The 22,976-nt window shown below is 43.5% G+C and overlaps 1 protein-coding gene across 7 annotated transcripts in view; it reads left to right on the forward strand.

The window, feature by feature from the left end:
* ELMO1 (engulfment and cell motility 1) overlaps window positions 1-22,976 on the forward strand; it is a 521,901-nt gene that overhangs the window by 270,453 nt on the left and 228,472 nt on the right. For all 7 annotated transcript variants that reach the window (XM_059396569.1, XM_059396564.1, XM_059396568.1 and 4 more), the window contains one exon: window positions 16,500-16,608. In XM_059396569.1, coding sequence (XP_059252552.1) covers window positions 16,500-16,608 — 109 coding nt within the window. The remainder of the gene's footprint in view (window positions 1-16,499; window positions 16,609-22,976) is intronic.

The raw sequence follows: 22,976 nt of genomic DNA on the forward strand, positions 1-22,976 counted from the left end.
CAAATGAAAGATGAAGAGATTGATGTAGAAGAAGATAGCCGGAATGGGTTTGGGATAAAAAATTCCTTTTCTTTTCAGCTTAGGAAATTGTTTTGTCTTATGTTTAACTCACTGATTCTTTCCTCATCCCTGACCAGTATATTAATGATCCCAACAAAGACATTCTTTATTTCTTTTACAGTGTTTTTCATTTCTAGCATTTTCTTTTGATTATTTCTTAGTGTTTCCATATCTCTGCTTACCTTGCCCACCTGTTCTTGCCTTTTTTCTACTTTTTCTGTTAGAGCCGTTAGCATATTAATCATAGTTCTTTTTAGTTCCTGATCTGAGGAGCCCCAAATCTCCACCATATCTGATTCTGGCTCAGATGTTTTCTTTGTCTCTTCAGAGTGTGTTTTTGCCTTTTAACATTTCTTTAAGTTTTTTGTTGACAGCTGGACATAATGTATTTGGTAACATGAACCAAGGTAAATAAGCCTTTAATGTGAGATTTTATGTTTATCTAGGTAGGAATTATCCTGAATTTAGGGTTTGTTGTAGCTGTGGTATCAGAGGCTGAAATTTGTGGTGTCAGAGGCTGGTATGTTTTTCTCACATCTGTTGTCTGTGTGTTTCCCTACAGACTCCTTCAAAAATAGGGTCTGAGGCTTGTAGTTTTTTTTACCTGTGATTTTCTGTTATTATAGAGGAGCCCTGTTGATGTGATGGCAAAGTATAGGGAGAAGGAAAGTGTCCTATAGTCCTGTGATTAGATCTCTTTGTCTTTTTAATGAGCCTATGCCCTTGTGCTGTGGCCTTCACGTGTCCTTCTCAGTTCCTTTCTCCTCTTTCAGATGAGACAAGAGGGCTGAACATGGCTGTAATCATGTTGGTTAGGTTCTGGTGACATCTATTTAGTTTAGACTCCGGTAAAATAGTTTCCCTTGAGCGCAGGTCACTGTTAAAGAGAATGGAATGCTCTGGGCTTAGTCCAAAATGATTACTTATAGCCCCCCCCCCCCCCCCATTGAAGTTAGAGAGGATTTTTCTCTAACCTTTATCTTGAGAACATGGCAGTGCTCCTAAAGGTATAACTCATGAAAGTGTGCAAGACTCCTGTAAGGCTGGGCCCTCAGAGGTTTTCGCTCTTAGGGAACATCCTGTGTCTAGCAATGTCAGTTATCTTTTGAGCGTTCTCAGCAGGCTCTGGCATTGGCTTCTGCTCCCAGTAGTTTCAATCCTCAGTGTTTGTCTGTTTTTCCAGTTTTAAGGGTGACAGTTTGCCCAGTGGCCTCAGTTCTCTGACAGAACTTAGAAGAGGTGTTGATTTTCAGTTTGTTCACCCTTTTTCTTGTTGTGAGTGTGGGAGTGACAACTTCTAACCTTTTTACATGTCAGACAGGGAACCAGAAATCCCTTCGGTTTTCTTAGTAGGAAAAAAACAAAACAAAACATTTGAATTTGAAAAATAGCTAGCAGTGTTGTTCCATTGCTGGAAATTCCTGTACTCAGTCATTCTTTTACTACAAATATCCTAGGATCTACTTTCTTGGGGGTTAAGCTTGGCTAAATCAACTTAGAACATTAATGTTTAAAATTTTTATGGCACTGAGTATAGGTTGCCACAAAAGACCCTTCCAGGAACTCTAAAATCCCTGGCTCAGAGGATTACTCTTCATTTCATTAAGACTCGGTTGCCGTTAACCTCCATCAATAAATTCTGTTGACTCTATCTACAAAATATACATACAATCCCACCTCTTTTCCCACCTCTTCTGTCCTTATAATAATCTAATCCATTGGGTCACGTGGGTTGCTTAGCTGGTTAAGCATCTGATTCTTAGTTTCAGCTTAGGTTGTGATCTCTGGATGGTGAGGTTGAGCCCCACGTTGGGCTCCATGCTCAATGGGGAGTCTGTTTCTCTGCCCCCCCCCTCTTCTCCCCACTCCATGCATGTGCTCACTCTCTCTCTCTCTATCTCTCAAATAAATAAATCTTTTAAAAAAATAATGTAATCCATTGAATATTTCTCTTGTAATGTTGTGGTAGTCTCTTAATTGGTTCTTCCTGCTTCCACCCTTGTTCCTCTTGTCGGTTCTCAACACAGTAGTCAGAATATTAGGAAACATGAGCAATCTTTCTATCTTTCTAAACTTTTTTCACATCTTGTCACCTCTCTGCTCAAAATCCTCCAGTGGCTCCCATCTCCCTCTGTGTAAAATCCAGAGTCACGCCATGACCCCTAAGTCTCCATGATAATCTGCCTCTCCGTCTTTATGTGCATCTTTTCCTTGCTCATTCCAGCCGCAGGTACCTCCGTTGTATTAGTCTCCTAGAGCTGCCATAGCAAAATACCACAGACTGACTGACTTAAACAATAGAAATTTATTTCCCAGAGTTCTGGAGGCTGGAAGTGTGAGATCAGGGTTGGTTTCTCTTTTTGGCCTCTCTTGGCTGGCAGACGCCTTCCTCCAGGCTGTGTCTTCATGTGGCCACCCTGCTATGCCCTTCCATCCCCCATGTCTCTGCTTCTTCTTACAAGGACACCAGTCGTATTGAATTAGAGCACCTCCCTAAGGACCTCATTTTAACTTAGTTGCCTCTAAAGTCTTTTATCACCGAGTACAGTCATATTCAAGATGCTGAGGTTTAGGCCCTCAACAAATGAATTCTGGGGAGGACACAGTTCAATCCACAACATCCTGCTGACTTTGAACATCCAAGGTCTCCACCAGCCTCTAGGCATTGTACTTGGTTTCCTCTCCTGAGAACCTGCCCCCCAGTTAGTCCTGTCATTTCTTCCCTCATTTCCTTTAGGCTCAGAGTGCCCTTTCTTCACCACCAGGTATTAAGTAATGATTTCATCCTTTTGCTCCCTATTTCCACCCACACCTTTGTTTTCCTCCAAATGTAATACTTGCTTATTATACTCCAAATTGATTTTTGTATTATTTCCTGTTTATCTGTGCTGATATATAAACCCCATGAGGGCAGACACTGTGTGTTGTGCCTCTGCTATGCCCCAGTGTCTAGAGCAGCGGCAGGCATACAGAAGGCCCTCAGCACATACCTGTTAAATGAGTGCCTAAATCAGTTGTGCTCTGGTGTTTTGCCTTCTGACTGAGATTGCCAGGCACTCCAAGGTAGGAAGCCATGGAGATAGGTTCCCATCTGGAACATGCTATAGCCTTCCTGGCTGTAGACTTTGTCCTCTGTCTATCCTGGAATGGAGACCAAATTAGAAGCTCTACCAGTGTGCCCCAAAATGGCCTTGGCCCAGATATGCTGATGCTTATACTTGGATGAGTCACTGCTGACTTTTGTTTTTAAGTCGTATTCATGTGAGCAGAGTCCAGCTAGTATTAGCAACCTGCCTACCAAATCAGAAGGTGTTTTGTATTAGCGTAATAAAATTTAGGTGGTGATGTTCCCAAATGTCCCATTGTATATGATAAAAATAACTTTTTTCCTTAGGAACTGTACAATACACCTAGTAGACCCAGGAGTGTTTGACATGTCAGGTAATTTTAATTTTACATTGACCTTAATTTTATCAACTTTTTCTCTGCATTGGTAAAAACCCAATGTTCCAAGATTTAGTATAAAATCATAAATAATAGACAATATTTTTCTTGCACTTTATAAAGCAATTAAAACACTATTCGTAACAGATATAACAACCCTGACAACTAACTTCTTACTGGCTGGTTTATTAAATTTTATTCTGTGTAAGTATCCTTAATCTGAGACCCCAGTGTATGTCATTCATACCTACTTGTACAGTCACAGTTACCAAGATCGAGGAGGCTAGCTTGGCTGACTTTTCAGGTTTTGAATGGTGATGCTCCTGTACCACAGGACATTTGCACTTTTTGTTCCTACTGACTCAGCCCCTCTTTTCTCTAGTCCATCTTATTTGCTTCCAAGTTTTGGCAGTTATGAATAAAGCTGCATTAAACATCTACATGCAGCTTGATGTGTCCCCATTAGTTATCCACTCCTTCGGGTAAATACTAAGACGTGCTATCACTGGATTAGTATAAGAGTGTGTTAGTTTTGTAAGCAACCACCCAACAGTCTTCCAAAGCGACCATACCACTTTTGCATTCCTATCAGCAAAGAATGAGAGTTCCTGTTTCTCCACATCCTCATCAGCATTGGGTGTCGTCAGTTGCAGATTTGGGTAATGAAATGATTTTAAGGGAATGCTGTCCCATTTAAATGGAGTGTGACCCAAGCATCTTGGATGATGATTTGTTGATATATTTTAAGTGGCAAAAATACTAAGATTGTTTGATGGAACACTTCCATTTCTAGAAATGTACTTAAAGGAAATAATTTTGTAAATAAACATAAAAAATAATGTTCCCCAAGGATGTTAATCATTAGCCTTGGGTAATGTGCAGAAGAGAGCACTTTGGGGTAAAGGGAGGGGTTTGGACACAGGAATGTGAGTGACGGGGTAGAGCTTTGCACCATGCAAATGCAAAGCCACCATGCCTCTTTGCCTTGGCTGTCATATCGTACATTAAGATTTGCGTCTTTTTTTTTTTTTTTAAGAAAATAGGAATAAGTAAAGTCTACTTTGGATATAACTACTGTGAGATAACTGATCTCTCTGATATTTAAACACTTATACTCTTTACCATGTTGGCTGCTTAGGCACAAGTATAGCCAGCCTCTCTGTCATGGCCAGGGTATGCCTCATGTGGCATAAGATGGACCTGGTTCATTCCAGAAGGCAGTCTGGGGCTAGTCAAGGTTGCTTCCTGGGAAAACCTCAAGCATTGTTTTGGCTTGCATTACTCTCTTTCCCTCTCCATATCTTCTGAGATTTATGTCAATTATAAAGTAATTAGGAGAAATCTTATTATTCTTGCTATAAAGGAATACCTTTGAATGTCTTGTTTTCCATTTCTCATGTTCTACCTGAAAACATAGAATGAATGGAGAGGCCAGTCATCAGGCAAGGAAAGTGGGGCTCACACTGAGGGCCTCTTTCCAGGTGGAACAGAGGACTTGGAATCAGAACTGCTCCCCAGAATGCACAAAGAAGGAAGGCCTACCAGGGGGCATTATCACCTAGGAAACATGAGTGGGTTTCTCTTTCCATACTTCAACGTGGGATGCCAGCCCTGAAGCTCCCTTTGCAGGTTGTCCCTCTTCTGTCCCAACCACCCATGCAGGATTCCCTTGTAACAGGAGGGTAAGGAGCTGAGCCAACATACCCGTGCAGGGTATGTGCAAAGAGACTTCTTTCGAGATGGAACCTGGCTCCCTGTCATCTCATAATACATTTTTTCCTGCTGGTTCTCACTCACAGTATTTACAGGAAGCATTTATAGCAAATACTTGCCAAGTGTTTTCCATAAACACAACTAAGGACATTTTTCACACATTCCAACAGCTCTGTAAATGTTTGTTTTCACAATGCACAAAGAAGGTGAGTGTAGTTTCCCTAAGCAGGCCTTTGAAGTGTGGGCTTTGGCCCAGTGAGAATTTGCATCTGACTTGGTTCTTGGAGGACAAGTCTCCCTGGGGCCCTTTGGGCACTTGCAGAAGGCTCCCTTTCAAGAGGAGTTTTCCTCCAAGGTTTGGATTCCTGTGCTCCAGCTGTGGAGAAGTTTCTGGGTCCTGGCCACCCCCACGAGGAAGGAAAGGGTGAGGTTGGAGGTTGCTGGGAGCATCACAGAAGTCATTGCTGCTGATAAAGTCCACAGGGAAATAGAATGGGGAGTATGGATGGCAGGGCTTAGAAGGTGACTGTAACTCTGTGAAGATAAATGAGGATGTACAGGAAAAAAAAATTGGGAAAATTCTCCTGTTAAAGCTAGGTAAATTAATCCTTGCCATAAAGGACAGAGATGTCTACTGGATCCTTGGTGAGTACTGACAGCTCAGTTAGAGGCCAGAGTTGTATCCTGTGGTGTCCGTTGACTTGCATAGTAACTATCTCCTTAGTAAGTCCTAGCTTATGTGTGACTTTGCTATGCCCTGAGGGCTTGACAGGTGATTGAGATGTGGTTCTACCCACTAGGGAAAAGAAGACACATATACTTGCCACAGTTTGGGACAGAAAGTGAGAACTGCTGTAAAAAAGAGAAAGATAAAGGACTGTGAGGTTTTAGAGGAAGGAGCTGTATAAGGTTTTATGAAGAAAGTGACATTGAGTTGAGTCCGAAGGAGAAGGGAAATTTAGACAAATGCTGGAGGGAAAGGGGGGAGGGGTGGAGAGATACCAGGGAAGGCAGTCTGCATAGAAGGACACACCACACTGGGACCCACTCCTGTAGGAGCGCCGTCCCGCAGAAGAGATCTCTCCTTCCGCAGAAGTAGCCAAGATTTGAGATGCTTATATAGAACGAGATGAATTCCATTTAAAAAGCTAGATTTAATAGAAGAAAGATTTCCTTTTCACATGAATTCAAGGAAAACAACAGATGGCCTAATTCCGGAATTGGGTTTCAAAAAGTAATTTTCCCCTTGTAGCTAATTTAGTATGTGTGTCCTCGGAAAATCCGTATTTTCAAGCAGAAAAGGCCGATTAATTATTGTCCAGAAGAAGGTGGTGGGACATAAACAGTTCTCCTCGCCTTTCCAGCCCCTCAAGTCCAGTCTCCCCAACCCGAGGGAATTTATAAATCTGTGAGCGAAGTGAGAAAATGAGGTGTGATCTGACTTGCCGGGATTCGTTTTGTCACTAGCTCTCCTGGAATGTGTTTGTTTCGGAAAGCAAGTTATGTCCAAATATGTTTCAGACAATGCATGTGGAGCGTAACTTTGCTTTAAGACGGCAATAACTGTTAAGGCAGCAGTGACAATTTCTCAGTAAGAAATCAGGCTTGAGAAACGTCAAGCCCAATTTTTCATCTAGCAGTGACTGTCAGACAATGCCAGCATCTCAGTGTCTTCGCATGCCATTGATGGAGATGGAAGGCATTTGTATTCAGTAATGTAATGTTGAGTGAGTCAAAATTCTGCCCCGTGATCTTGTGATTTATTGCGAATACTGCCCAACATGCAGAGGGGCTCCTCTGCCTTCGCTCAGCATCCAATTCCCAGTTGCAATTAATCTTTATTACATTCCATAGTTCACCGCTGGTCCGGAATGTTAAAAAGATGCCTCAGGAGAGAGTCTGGAATCCCATTTCTTCCCCTCCAAGCTTACCCTCTCTGTGAAGTTGACTCTGCTTGCCCATTGCGTGCCGTGTGCAACTTTATCCCAGAAAGTAATACTTCCTTGTAAAAAAATGCAGACAGTCTAGAAGTAGATGATAGAGGGACATCGCAAATGAGAGCCTGTCTACCCTCCAGATCCCCTCCCCTTGTGCCTTTCAAATAGATTATGAGCCCTGAAAAATGTGATGTTGTTCATGGGTGTATTTTTAGCAGCTAGCAAGTTCCTTAACCATAATGAATACTTAAAAGATATACTTGTTGAAAAAAATAATTGTTGGATGAATGAATGAAGGAATGCATGAATGAATCAAACCAACAGTGGGGACTAGAATTCGTATGCCAGATTTGGGAAGCCTAGAGCCTTGCTTTTCAAAATGTGGCTCTTGGTCCTGCAGCATCAGCATCCCTTGGGAGCTGGTTAGAAATGCAGGATCTCAGGCTGACCTCAGTCTGTCGGATCAGAATCTGTATTTTAATGAGATCTTCAGGCGATCCAAGCAGTGCTTTAAAGTTTGAGCAGACCTGAGCAGTGCGTGTCTACAAAATAATATAAGCGTGAGTTTTCACACATAAATGCCTGGAAGTGTATGTGATTTGCAGGTAACCAGGGTGCAGGGAGCTGCTTGTTCCCCATCCGTGGATAACTGAGGGCTTCATAAGGGCTTCATACTTTACTTCCCTCGTGGGCCCCATGTGGCTGGCTGTACTTGGGTGCCCTACAGGACTGTTACTCCAGGCCACTCCTGAACCTCTGGTGCCTCCGTCTGGTCAGTCCTAAGCCCCAGCTTGGAAATAGAAGCCACCGATGCTACCCAAGAAGCAATTCAAACCACAGCATAGAAGCTGTGAGTCCTGCCGGCAGACTCAGGATGCCGGCACATCACGTGCAATTGTCAGACAGCAGACACGTGACTCAAGCTCCAAGGCATGGTTTCCCCATCTGGAGCAAGTGTTTCTGCTTGACGGCTTGTGGGGACCCAGTGAGTTAGACACTTGAGAGTTTGTTCTTGGTCCTCAGTCCATCTGTATTCACTCTTTATTCAATTGAGATGATACTCACGTCACACCAAATAAACCATTTTGAAGTGAATTATTCAGGGACATTTAGTACTTTCGCATGTTGTGTGCAAACACTACCTCTGTGTGGTTGCGAGACATTAATTAGCATCATCCCAAAATGAAACCCCGTATCTATTAGGCAATCACTCCCCATTTCTCCCCCCACCCTCACCAGCCCCAGGCAATAACCAATCTGCATCCTGTATGGATTTTAACTCATTAATGACATTTTTCATTTGTCACAGAAAAAAAAATCAGAACAATCAGATTTACCTCTCCTTTACCTATTCTTCTTGCTTTTCACGTCTTCAAAAACAGGAGGTTTGCTGTTGATGGAAAATGAGAGCATAGACGTGGCATAACTTTAAATCAGTGGTTTGTAAATTGTAGTCCCTGACTAACAGCATCCATGGTATCTGGGAACTTGTTAGAAATGCACATTCTTGAGTCTACCCCAGAAAAACGGAATTATAACTCTGGGGCTGGGGCCCAGCAATCTATGGCTTTAATAAGCTTCCAGATGATTCTAGCATACGCTCAAGTTAGAGAACCACTGCTTTCAATAAGCAAGATGTTCCCTCTGCAAGCTAGCAGCGATGCCTGCAGGTGCCTACTACGCATGTGCCATCCCTGGCCCAGGAGCACGCGTCGTGGCCTGAGAGGAGGTCTTCTGGTTCGGTTTCTGTGACGCAGGCACCTGCAGGGGCATTGTTCCGGCTATCTGCTGGCCTTTGGAAGAGTCCGCAGAGCTGATGTCTCAGCTTCCTGCAGTGATGCGGGGGTCCCTATGCGGGCATAAACTTATGTCATCCCTGCTGTTGCTGACTCTTTCCTTCCCGGTGCCGCCCAGCTCCATACTCGGCGGGAGGACTCCCCCAGCCGAGTGTGGCTCTGAGTGTTTGGTGTGTCTCACACGTCCTGGGTTGGTTTCACTGTATCAAAGTGCAGGCAGCGCTTCTTTTTGGTTGATTAATGTTCAATTTGAGATCTATTATGAACCTCCAGGCTTTAATTACTACACCATTACCCAGTCAATTCCTTGCCATTTTATATTTATGGCTTTTATTATGCCTCTGTATGTGCAATTGCCTAATTTTATTCTGGAAGGATTTCACCTCATTAGCTGGGTTTTATACCATTCTTCTCATTTGTCCAGATTGTTATTTATCTCAGTTCCCGGTGTGTGCTTTCTACTTTGTTCTCTTCGCTAATCTGACCTCTTATACATTCTTTTTCTCCTTTTCCTGGGATGCATTGTTCTTTTGCCCTTGGCAAGAGCTCTTGAAGTTTTTGCACACTCTGCCCTGGGGGTTCTGTATCCAAGTCACACTCTTGACTCAGTCATTCCACTGCAGCTGCTTGGTGTCCTTGGCCTTGTCCAACGGCCTTGAGGCCTGCCCTTCAGCCCTGGACATACCATGGATCGCTTTATTATCAGATTTATTTCTTCTTCCCCCAACTTCTGTATGTGTAATTGGAAGATGCATAGATGGAAGCTTTTTCTTTTTTTAAGAGCATGCTGCTAAAAATAATTTTAAAAATGTTTTTTGTAATGCTTTGTAACACACCTTCCCTCAGTCCCTCCAGTGTTTCAGAGGAATCTATGGTTTGGTATACTTGCCTGCATATTTTGTTCAGTTCCACCTCAGACCTGCTGAATCCAGCTCCGAGGGAGCAGCCCCCCGGTCTGTATCTGGCAAGCTTCCTGCGATTCAGATGCCTACTCAAGTTTGAGAACCGCTGTTCCAAAGAGAGGCTGAAAGAACCTTAGGAAATCCATCTAAGTCAGAAATAATATTAATTCCACCCAACTCCTTTTGCCAAAAAGCAAGATTAATAATCTCTAACAGTTTTGTTTTGTCTTCTGTTTTTATTTTTCTTCAACAGCTTTGCCCTAGAATTATAAGAATATTTCAGTAAAGCAAAGAATAATACCCTGGCATGAGCTCATGTAATTACTTATAGCAATAGCAGATCGATCATCTCCATCACTGAAGAAGTCTCAGGCACTGAGAGGTCTTTACCTCCACTTTTTTTTTTTTTTTCATTCATCTGTACACCACTCGTGGGTAGGTGTCCCTGTCCCCATTTTTATAGGAGAAAACTGAGATTGAGGTTTAGGAATGTGCATCAAGTCACCACCTCTGTTAGAAGGTGATCCAGGAAAATCATTTCTGTCCAGAGCCACAGTACTGTCTGCTCCTCTCTTAGCGTGGTGAGGACTCCCCTGATCAAACTTGGCAACTGTTTCACTGTCCCCCTTCTCAGTAGGAACAGGTAGAGTGTGTCGCCATGGGAATTGGTAAGCAGGACTGCGTGCTCTCGTGTCAGGTCACCGAAGTTCCTCCGTGGGGTTTCTTTCTGTGCTGTGTGACCTCGGGCAAATTTGCCTCAATTTGTCCATCTGTCAAGAGGGATGGTACAGTATTTCTATCACGCAGTAGGAGGTGTCCCTTAAATGAGACAATCCGTAAAAGTGCTTGGAATGAGGCCTGGGAAGTCAGTGCTCTGGGTGAATGGCAGCTGTTGTTCGTGTTGCTCTGCCCTCTTGTCTGCACCTTTAAAGCTGTCTCCTTTAGGTTCCCTCACTCTGGGGCCTCGCTTCCCTTAGCTGTAGAATGGTGACAGTGGATCAGGTGGCTGAGCAGCTGGGATTCTGATTGCTCTGGTTCATTTTCCTGCTTGGCATAGTTTCTAGGATTGTAATGTTCCTTGTTCTCTGCCCATTTGAAATCATCTTATTAGGCTTTGGCGTGTTTGTTTGATTTTATGGACTTGCTCAAAATTCATGATCACAATTAAGCTCTTGTGCAAGTCCCTTGAGGCCACTCGGTGTACTTTCTAATGCTTCTCCCCAGCTTTCTGGGACCAATCACCATTAGCACTTGGTCCCATTAGTACCAAGGGGGAACAGAGGAGGAGTGTTCCCTCGTGGCCCCCAAGTTGCTGGGAGAGGACCTCAAGCTGGGCTTATACTTTGACCTCAGGAGAGGTCTTGGTCTTGGCGATGTGATCTAAGGGCTAACGCTTCATTTTGGGGTGTTTGGGATCCTGGTACTAACACAAGTTATTTCTGTGTTGCAGAGGGAGCCTCATGGAAGGTTTTGTTTGTTTGTTTGTTTGGTTTACTATAGGAGAAGATTGGTGTTTCCTCTGGTGGGTCAGGAAACAGGTTTTAACAGACTTGTAAGGTTTACAGGACTCTGAGGACAAGTGTCCCGTGGTGGCCGTAATGGTTTCGTATTGGGACTTGTTGCCCACATCGGTGGACCGTGACTGGTTCTTCAGGCTCCTTGCTCATTCCTGCACTTGGACCAGCGTGTATTCCCGGGAAGACTCCCACTTGAACACAAGCACAGGGGCTTCCTGTCTGTAGTTTTGGTGTAGGCAAGTGAGGACATTTCTTTATTTATGTGGTTCTCCTGCTGAAACAACGTGAGAGCCTCTGGCTTACTTACCAATGGCCCCCAGAGGGCCAGTGTCCCTGCAGTCATGATTTTGGTTTAGTTGCTGGTGAAAGCCTGGTGTAGATGTCAGCCTCTGGGTCACACAGGAATAGGAAGAGGGAGGGCGGTGAAGAGATCATAAACCCCAAGTAGGTCAAGTCTGGTTTAGGCGTTTTGCCTTTGTTTTCTGATTGAATTTGCACCACGGTCCTAGGACGTGAGCTCTCTGAAACTTCTGGGTAGCTCACAAAGAGGTGGGGTGCTTTGTGCACATGAAACTAGTTTTGCCCAGGCGTTCTCAGTTCGATGCTTGTCGTAGCAACTATGCTGAGCTATGCTCAGAAGTAGAGCAAGATGGACAGTTCCTTCTTTTTGGAGAGAACACAGTAGAAGTTCACACAATGTCTTTGGTGGCCTGTGAGGAGACCTCTAGGCTTGATCTGACTCTGAGAGTCAAAGCAGCATGTGAAGGAAGGCTTCCTGGGTGAGAGGCAGTGGAAGAGGCTCTCGAGGCTCTCATCCCAGGGCTGACCATGGGGAAGACAAAATGGATTGGGCCTGTCCTGGAAGAGGAGAGGTCAACAGAGGAATGCAGAGGAACACGTGTCAGGGACAAGCAGCTGAAGAAGTCAGCCATGCAATGCTGAGGCTGAGGCCAAGGGTGGCCACAGGAGTCAGAGAAGGGTTGAGTGCCAGCCTGTAGTTGGCCTTGTAGTTAGCCTGTCAACATCCAAGCCAAATAGGTTGGCCATCTGAACTGGTGGAGAAGAAGAAATGCAGAGCACTCAGAGGGGTACTCAGAATTTAGGGAGGGACACCCTGTGGGCTACTCTATGCAGCACTGGGTCACTCACCTTGAGCAGTTGTTACTGATCTTCACGGGATGAATGAGATAAGAGAGAACCTTATACTTTTGTCTAGGAGGAACTAGGATTTATAGAGCCACTTCAGTGAGATAGAAGAAATTGATCAAAGTTCCTTAGCTTCTTTAGTCATGAAATGCATTGAATTTTATGACAATATGGTACGGGAAGGACATCTTCACAGGAGAAATTTGGAATTTGAGGACATAACAACGAAATTCCATGATGGACCTAGGCTAGGTCTATGTGTGATACAAGTAAGTCTACTCTTCCTCTTGTGCCCACATTTTAAAGAGAATAATAGTAATGCCTGACTTACCAATCATTTGGACTTTGTTGGGGATCAGTTGATAGAAGTTATGTAAATACACCCTGCAAACCAGAGAGTATTTAAAACAGATTTTGTACTTAATATGGCATTAGTATCCAGTATTTTATTTCCTAAGACATGCAGCTGGTTATAACTTCTTCTGGGGTATGGCGTATTCTAAGATGAGTGATAATAGCAGGTTTTTGTGCTTCATCCATCAATGGTTTCTGTTCAAGTATGTTTGCTCTTAAAACTAAAGAGTGAGGAAAAAATGAAGATGGGAAAATATGCCTTGATATTTTCACATGGAACTTTTCAAAATGCTGCCCATGAACATGGTTAATACCAGAATGTTGAAATTGACTACAGATAGATCAGCGTGTTAATTTTAAAGCAAAGAAGCTACCATGTCGTTTAAGAATTCTCTCTCACTCTAGTAATACCTTATTAGTAAGGTTCATAATCATAGTCTTTTTTGCAGGAATGTAGACCTTAAAATCCACACAGGTAACTTTAAAGACTTGTGTCCGCCTTGTTTAAAGACACCGCTCAAGAAGGAGGGTTTGTTTTTCTTTAGGAGAGTAAATATGGTAAGATGGATGGTACGTTAAAGAGTAAAGAGAAGGGCTTCTCAGAGCTGATTTACATATTGATTACTTAAATTACTCCTTAATTTAGTGCCTGCTAATAAACAGTGCCTTGGAAATGTTTCCGGAACGTTTATTGGCTGCAGTAATTCTATCTACGGTGTATGCAGATCACATCCTCATTAAATATTGATGTGCTCATGAAATGTTAATAGAATGTTAATGTGAAATGCAGGGGAATGTCCTCAGTGGGAGCCAGGAGCTGGCTGAAAGCTACCTGTCTTCTGTCTTCTCTTTGTGTTCAGTCTTCTTCTTGCTCCATTGTTTCCATTCATTCCCCCGCCCTCAGGAGATTTGGATTTGCGCCTTGATATATGGGGTGGCTGTTCCAGATACAACATTTTTAAAAGGCAAAGATTCCCTGATTGATGGGAATGGAGTTGTTTTCCTCTCCTGCTTTCCTGAACTGGAATTCCTGGTTAGAACTAGGAAGAATTCCCCTAGAAGGAAGAGGGTGATTCAGGCTCAACCTCATGAGTCTTTGTGCTCAGGCAGCTTGCCCGGAAGAGACAGTGAAGAGGAAACAAGCCTTTCAAAGCCTCTAGCACTGGTCCTTCCTTGCTTGATTGGAGAAGGGATTTAGTTGGAGTTTACATTCAGCTTTCTCAGAGAAAAAACAATCCACTCATAACATGTGTTCCGTAAAAAGACCGCAAAGAAGAATTTTTTTTATCGTAAATCCCAAGGACAATAATGTTATGTTCCTGGTGATATTCAAGACATAATTATTTATGTGAGCATATGTTCCACACGGTTGAAAAGTCTTACAAAATGGGATGGTTCATCAACCTCTTGGACCATGATAAAGGGGTAAAGTGGTAACGGGGACGGCTGTGAAAACTGCTCATGGGGGAAGTGGAAGAGGAGATTGAATGAGCAAACTGTGTTGTGATTGTACCTCGGTGTTAATGCAGTGCTGGCAGAAATAGCCCTGAACAGTTAATGTGTTCTGGGGTACTGTGAGTGCATATAGTAACATATGTATATATGTGTGTTACACTGTTTGTGCAGAAAATGGTTGCAGCACATTTTTGTTAGAATCCTCCTCTTTTGGTTTTAAACAATGCAGATGACATTGAGCTCCCTCACACCACCATGCTGTTGGGAACCCTGTCCCTATCTATCAGTAAGATAGCACTTTCGTGCAGTTTTCCTTCTTCCCCCTTTGCTTCTCTCCTTCCAAGTATTCTTTCTTTTCTCTCACTTTTCTCAAAGCCTTCCCTTCCTTGTCCTCATCATTCCTTGTCTGCCTCTATTGTCTTACTTTTCTGTGACCACACGCTGAGTGCCCCAGGCAGGCCCACTCTGAGCCACCCTCATCTCTGCCAGGGATGCTGCCCAGGCGCTCCTTTCTTTCTTCTTCGCTGTTCCCTGTTGTCTGTATTCATAGATCTTTTCAAAACACACCAGGCTGTGTCACTCTTGTCACTTGCCTGCCTAAATGGTTAGTGTCTCAAGGTCTTAGAATGATAACCCACACAGTCCTGGGGCAGGGGCTCTGGCTCACCTCTGCTCTCCCCTTCAGGCTCTTGGAACCCCAAGTGCTGCCCTGCATCACCCCAGGCTCCTTTGCTTTATAGACTGGGCAGTGTGCTGGCCTGTCCCTCATACGTCCTACTCAGCTCAGGGGCACTGTCCTTGATCCCTACACCTGGAACCTTCTTCCTCCTGGACCTTGACATGGCACTCTCTTTTGCATCCTCAATTTCCAGCAGTCACTTGGTTATCAAAACTCTCCTCCCCAGGCCTTCCCCCTTGCCCTTTAGCACCTCAATGAGTTAAATTTCTTTTTCATAGGACTTGTGATAAACTGTAATTATCTATGGTTTCATCTGTCTTCCTCAGTGGAAGCTGGTTTTTCCTTTTGTCGCCATCTGATTTTGAAGTTCAGTGTCTTTAAAACAGAGTTTTATTGTTTTACTTTTGTTTAATCCATGTGTACAATGGCTCCCTTAATTGTGGTGGGAAAATCTTAAACTATCTTAAGGGTAGAGGAGAAGTTATCAGACCAGCCGAACAGTTTTCAGGGGAAAGGGTTGAGCAAGTAAGATCTTTGCTCTAGGAACAAGTGGGACAGCCCCTCAAATGCTGCCAAGGCTCCCACTGCCTCTCCTCTCTGCTTTCCTTTGTGTGTGGGCTTGCTTATCTTTAAAAAAAAAAAAAAAATTTTTTTTTTTTTAATTGCAGGCTCACATTCAGATAGCTTCTGCACTCATAGCTCTTGGGTACTGTCAGCACAAATGGACCATTTTATTTTCCCTTTTTGTAGGATAAGTCTCAGGGAGGAACTCTGATTGGTTCTCTTTGTGTCACATGTCCCTTACGCATGCTCCAGTTAGTTAACATGGGGGGTTGGGGCCCCTGGGTGGCTCAGTCACTTAAGTGCCGGACTCTTGATTTTGGCTCAGATCATGATCTTGGGGTGGTGATAGTGAGCCCTGTGTTGGGCTCTGAGCTGGGCGTGGAGCCTGCTTAAGATCCTTCCTCCCTCTGCCCCTCACACCCCCACTCACTCACTCTGTCTTTCTCTCTTTCTCTCTTTTTCAGACAAACAAAAGTTTCAAACTAATGCCAGGGGTGAGATCTTGTAAGAGCATAGAAACTCTGTGGGAGATACGTGACAAAAAATGTGGGAGTTGAAGGCACAGAAGAGCTGCTACCCCCCAGGATAGGGAAGTTGTGACGGGGGAAAGAGAGCAGTCTTACCACTTCAGTAAATGGTCTTTCTAGTCCTGTTTTGAAAAACTCTCCATCCATAGGCACTTCTGTGTCAGTGTAAACCAACGAGCAAAATATCCTCTTAGAGAGTGGGAAGTTTTAGGAGATTTGGAAAATGTGAGAGTTTTAGGCGCTGTATACTGAGAATATGAATGGAGTATATTTTTTGTTTGGGCCCCAAGCCTTAGTCTGGTAATCTGAAGTGGCTCTGTGTCTCTGTTACCGCAGAGTCAACATTTCTGACATGTTCCACAAACTGATTGCCCTTTCTGACCTGTTCGTTCTTTCCTCTTGCAGATCGTGCTTGAGAACAGTAGCCGGGAAGACAAGCATGAGTGTCCGTTTGGCCGCAGTAGTATAGAGCTGACCAAGATGCTGTGCGAGATCCTGAAAGTGGGCGAGCTGCGTAAGTGACACCTGGTTCCCGCGTGGGCCTGGGGCTTGGCAGGCACCCCACTTCCGGGGCTGTGCCTGGACCTACACGAAGAATTCCCGAGGGGCTGGTGAGCTATGCCTGGGCATCCCTGTGGACCCAGCATTCTTTGGCTCAGGTTTCCGTGTGTGTATTTCTGCATATCTGTTCTGGGAATAACCGTTCTTAAAATCTACAAGAATAGGGAAATTGGCAGGTAATATGACTAAATTTCCAATATTGTAAACATGAGAATATGTTAAAACAGTCCTATGCTTAGTAATCTGTTAAAGAAAGAGATCTATGGCTGCTTTTTAAAAATTCCAGTTTTTTAACCTATCAAAGGATCATTTTCTCTTCTTTCTTTTGAAACCCTTTTTCTCTATAAAGAGAAATTGAATACCTTAATAAGATCCTCTTGCTCCCAGGATCTCCCTTGTTTAGAATGCTTTCTCTAAGCAAGAAGGAATTGTAGAAGAAAATGGGTAGTTGATCATGAGAAATGTGGTCAAAGATAAGCTTATTGCTCTGTTTCTTTTATTACAAAATTTAGGAGGGGACCCCCAGAAAAAAGAGGACATAATGATATTCCTGTCTTTTGTTCATTGGTATAATTTGGGTTGAACCTGTTAGGATGCATCAGATTTAACCTGGCCTGCAGTCATTGTCGGCACCAAACCTCCTTAAAGTGGCTGACTTCCCTCCCCTCCAACATCTCCAAAGCTGACGCCTGTACACATCTTCCCTTGTAGGCTTAATCACTTGGGCGCCAGAGAAAGACATTGGGTGAGAGATGTTGGGTGTATGGAAATGTGGTGAAGGCATAGATATTCAGTTACCTGCTTGAGAGCTTAAAATAATGGTCCGAAATGATAAATGGAAAGGAATCCGATGATTATTGGAAAGGGGGTCGTGCTTCACCTACATCGTAAGAACTGACTCCAGGTGCTGCTCAGGTAAACAAGGAAATGGAGAACGCAGTAAGGAAACGCTGAGAACAGCCAACTCTTACCCTCCTCCAGGGCAGGTGGATGGAGAGAAGAAGATGAGCCGACATGGTAGTGCCACGGAGGTTCATTCCTTGGGAGCCCAAATTAGGGCATCTTGGCATGGAAAGAGCAGCAGCCTGATCTGAGAGAGGTCTGTGTCAGTCCGCTCTGGTTCAGGGATCACCGAGGATAACGTCTCCGTTTATCTGGATCCTTGACCCTGCTCCCCTCCTGCTCTCCATCAGACTAACTTGTTGAGATTTATGCCTGCCGCCGAGCTTACTGTTTATTCGGTTGAAGGATTAAAGTCCTGAATTTGGCAGATCCTACTGAATTCCTCAGTCTGATTACTATGACTGTTTTGTGTTTGGGTTGATTTTATGGGGGAGCTACAGGAAGTCACTTGCTGAGAAGCATTATAAGAGTACCTGAGGTTTTCAGAAGCTGGTCAGCGGTCTTGCTCTACCTGGCTGGGGCTTGTCCTGTCTTTGGTTTTGTTGTTGTTGTTGTTGTTGTTGTTTTGTTTTGTTTTGTTTTTCCCCATGTTGCCCCCTTCCCTGTGGCCTGCTTTGGGCTATCAGTTTTCATCTTGATGGCAGCAGGAGGTGGATTCTTTCATGCTTCATTATTATACCCAGCCTCTGCTCTTTTCCTTTGCCCAGCTGGCATGTATCTAGCATGCTACAGGTTAACACAGAACAGAGATGGAGGAGTCGAGGGAGGATGCTGGGACTAATGGGCAGCTCGGTTCTCTTTCTGCCACATAGGACCTTCGTTTCCTTGGCTAATGTACTCAGACTTCGCCATGCTCCTACACCTCCACATTTCCCCCAGATGTAGATTGGTAGTATTTGGGGTGATGATTGGAAGACCTCTGTTCATTTTGGCTTGGTCACAGATAAGGACCCAGGGAACAGATCATATTCAGCCTAGGGAGACTAACTCAGAAAAGAGGGCCAAGTTCTAGGCTGTGTGTGGGCAGGACAAATGTGGATCTGATTCAGACTCTCATCCACGTCAGGGGACCCTATTTGCTGGGCAGGGGAATGGGGAGACTGTGGTGACAGGAGTCTGAGCAGACAGTGCTGCTCAGGTGAGTGGCAGCTCTGTGCTTCGCAGGAGGGAGGGTGGGTGCAGAATAAGGAATGACCCCTGGCAGGTGCAGAGCAATCCTTCCACACTGTTGAGAACCTGGTATGAAACCAGGAACAGGACAGAACCTCATTCCCAGGGGCTGAGATGAAGAGTGGGAATATTTTGGGGATCTCTGGGGGTACCCCATATGCTGTGCTTGCACTGTATATTATTCCATATCTCACCTTCTGCTTCAGAGAAGGTTCCAGCCTTCTGCTGCAGATCATTTAGTACCTGGTCAGGCCCATCTCTGCAGTGAGGTTGGCCTTGGTCACCTAGGGCCTGGCATACTCATGGCAAGCTCCCTTTGTCCAAGATGACAGATGTATGTATTCATCTATTTAATAAAAATCTATTGATTACTTACAGTGTGCCAGAGATAATGATGGGCATGGCAGATACAAAGGTCAATCAGATACAGTTCCTGTCCCCAATAAGCTTGCACTTGAGAAAGTGTAAGAATGATTTGGGACTAATATCTTCCACTCTTAGTTTAAGTAATTGCGTATTTATTTTAAATGCCCATTATCTATTCTAAGGCATAATTTTTCCAGTGTTTTGATAGTTTGAGTTTTCAGATTGGCCTATTGCTTGCACTGCAAAGGTCATTCTGGACATTTTGCAAGGATTATAGAGGACTCCACGTTTCTAGAGTCTACATGCCCAAATGAGTTGTTCTCTGCTCATAAAATATTAAAGGATTGCTACATTCTGATTGAGTGCTAGACATAGAATGATAAAACACCCTGTGGTAAGAGGAAAATTGCTTTTTAATGGATTGCCTTTTGCCCACTGCCATATTAAATAAGTTACTAATATGGAAAACAAATCTGAGTATACCCTGATGTTGAGGGAAGTATCTGTTTTTCTTCTGAGGAAAATTGGTTTCGCATACAAATCCATCTTCCTTTGGTTTAACTGTGTCTGTTTTTCTGCTTCTAAGTTCATGGTTCTCAGATTCGTGTCAATAATTGACCCCTGAGATCACGGTTGTGCTAGATGTATAAGCAAGTGTGGAGATCAAAGAAATACCAATTAAAAATCTAACTGAGCAAAAGGACATATACAAAAGTAGAAAAATTCAATTTTCTACAAATGCTTTGTCTTTTGCTTTAACTTATAGTTTTTTGAGGAAACCCACTTCTGAAATACCGGTTATCTTTTGGTGTCCAAAGCAAGCATATTAACATTCAATTAGATTACTGATACCAAGTATTTATGCACAGTGTTTTTAAGACTACTTCTTAAAAAGAACTCAATTTCTGCTTCCCAATTATTAACACTGCAAGAGGCCAATGTTTCCTAGTGTGGCATAAAAAACAGCATCTGATAATTTATATGCTTAGAGCGCTTTATCAAGGTTATTTAATTGAAACCTGTTACAAGATCTTAATCAAGATCAATAACATTTATGTTTATTAATGAAGAGAAGACTTACACTTACCAGATGTTGTCTGGGTCACTGAGCTCAAACCAGTGTTCAGGAAGCCCAAGGAATAGTGCAGAAAGAAGCAGAAAAGCGGGGTGGTTGCATGTTGGCCCCAGAATGACCCGTCTCTGAATCACAGATCAACTACCTAATTGGATGCCTTGAGCATGTTTCCGGTCTGTTCTGAGCTTCTGGTTCCTTATCTCTAAAATAAAGATAATCCCTGTTGCACATATTTTTCGGGAGGGTTCAGTGAGATAATGGGCGCTGCTTCTATTGCAGGATAGATGGTTTCTTTGCAAGTGATAGCATTTTGCTTTGCACAAGTGGACGGCGGCTTCAGTGATGGCAGGAGAACGTTCTGACTTAAGTAACAGCTAGAACCAGGATCTGGAACAGTGACGCTCGTCTCTTCACTCTTTCCATTCTGACTAAAATTATTCCTTGTAATCTGCTTCGTCCATGAGGCACTTTTGAGAGCAAGGCGCTTGTTTTCCCTTAGTTTCAATTTTAAAGATCACGAAGAAGAATCCTTATGGACCTGGGTGTGGTCACAGATCTCCCCGTGGCGTGGGTAGTGCAATTGGAAACCCCAGTTAGAAGAACAGGATTGAAGCGGAGTGGAGAGCGAGACTTCAGAAGAAGAGGTGTATTTGGGGGTGTGTGTGGTGGGTCAGGGTGTTGGGAGGTGGGAGGTGGTGCACTGGCAGAAGATGGGAGGTGTATCACAGACAAATGCAAAGATACTCACTGTAGTGTGAAGTCCTTAGGCCGATTCCTGGCTCTTAACTAGGGCTAAAAAGTGGTGACTATTGTTTGGGTTCTTACAGCCCTGTTCCTAAATCCATAATAAGTTGTTGAAGGATAAGAGGAAAACTTGATTTCTGACACAATAAGTTAATTACTTCTCTTTTGGTTGTTACCTCAGGCAGTTATCTTCCAATATCAAGTGGAGCTAGGGTATTTCTTTTTGTCTCCCGTTCATTCAGTATCTACAGGGCTGTTCTCTATGAGTCAGGATCTACTCTCTGGTGATGTGGACTTAGAACACACACTCTGTCCTCAAGCAGCCTACATGCTGACTGGAGAGTCCTTCATATAAACAAATAATGAGAAAATGCATTGTCATTTGGAACATTATGTTTAAGTTACATTAGCGTTACTAAAAGGCAGTGGTTGGTTCTTTCTGCTCATGGGAAGTTGGACAGACTAAAGAAAGGAGAGTCTTGGGAGGTGTGACACAGAAAAGGAGATACTCAAGAGATGGAAAGAATAACCAGGTAAGCACAGATATGTGTATGGTGGGCAGCCACTGTTAAAAATTCCAGGCAGTGAGGTGTAAATAAAAAGACTTGGAGGTTCAGAGAATTCTGGTTCCATGTGGCTAAAGCAGATGGCTCAAGGGAGCAAACAAATGAAAGGGATGCTGACAGAAAAAGCAAGAGTTAAATCATAAAGATTTGCCACACAGAGGAGTTTGGACTTTACAAGCAACGGGAATCAATAGGAGGACTTTTAATAAGAAATGCCCTAGTCCTGGGCATAAAATTCTAGAATTAGATTATGTCTTCTGGTTATGACAAGAACTTGTGAGTGTGATAATGTATGGGACCAGGACCAGGAACAAGCTGACCTCACTCTAGCCCTAGGCCAGCCAGGATAGCAGTTAGGAAGCTTTCAGCTGCAAGTTATAGAATTCCCAACTCAAAATGGCCTACGTAGGAAGAAGCTTTATTGAACATCATAACTAAAGAGTTGAGTAAGTCCTAGAGTTGATTAATTTAGCTGTTCAGGAATATCATCAAGGACCCAAGTTCTTTCTGCCTTTTGGTTCTGCCATCCTTGATGTACAAAATTTGTCCTCAGGCAGATAGAAATATGGCAGCCATCATCATATGGTCCAGAGGAACAAGAAGCTGTGTATTCTAGTGAGTCTCTTTTAGATGTCTAGAAAAGTTTCCGAAAGTCCTTCAGCAAACTTTCTCTAATGTCTCATTGGCAAACACCATGGCTTGTGCCTATGCCTAACTGAGTCTTTGGTAAGGGGAATAGGACCAACATTAGCTATTCCTTAGACTGGGCATGAAATCAAATTCCTTTTTTTTTTTTTTTTTAAAGATGTTATTTGTTTATTTGAGAGAGAGCAAGCAAACGAGAGAACATGAGCAGGGGGAGGAGCAGAGTGAGAAGGAGAAGCAGACTCCCCCTGAGAAGGGAGCCCAGTGCAGGGCTCCAACCTGGGACCCCAAGATCATGAACTGAGCTGAAGGCACAGCCTTCACCAGCTGAGCCACCCAGGAGCCCCGAACCAGCCTTCCTTGAGTATACGACCACAGGATGATAGGTAGCTAAAGAAAATTGAGATTTTGTTCAGATGGGGAAAATAGCTACTTGCAGCCCTTAATTCTTTCCCTCTACTTGGAAAACTCTCTTCTGCAGTAGAAAACTATAGCAAATTGAAGTCTGATTACAGCCCTCTGTCATTTTGCCTTTACTGGGAATTGGGGACTGCATTAGAATTTTTTTTTTAATGTAGCAATATCAGAGGTTGCAGAAAAATGGTAATTGAGTTTTGATTATAATGTATTTCATTTCTCATCACTAAGATGCTCGGGCTCCCCTACCTTACTTTCCTTTTAGCCGATGTCTATTTTTCACTCCCTCAATTATGCTTTTGTATGTGGGTTATTCTCAAGTGTATTTTGAAGGGCAGGATGGACATACATTTGTGATTAAAGTTTTCATATTTCCCTGAAACAATTTTGCCATCATCACCTATTTGACCATATATAATTAGATTAAAACTTAAG

The sequence above is a fragment of the Mustela nigripes genome, chromosome 4 (genome assembly GCF_022355385.1).
Source record: "Mustela nigripes isolate SB6536 chromosome 4, MUSNIG.SB6536, whole genome shotgun sequence".
Taxonomy (NCBI): domain Eukaryota; kingdom Metazoa; phylum Chordata; class Mammalia; order Carnivora; family Mustelidae; genus Mustela; species Mustela nigripes.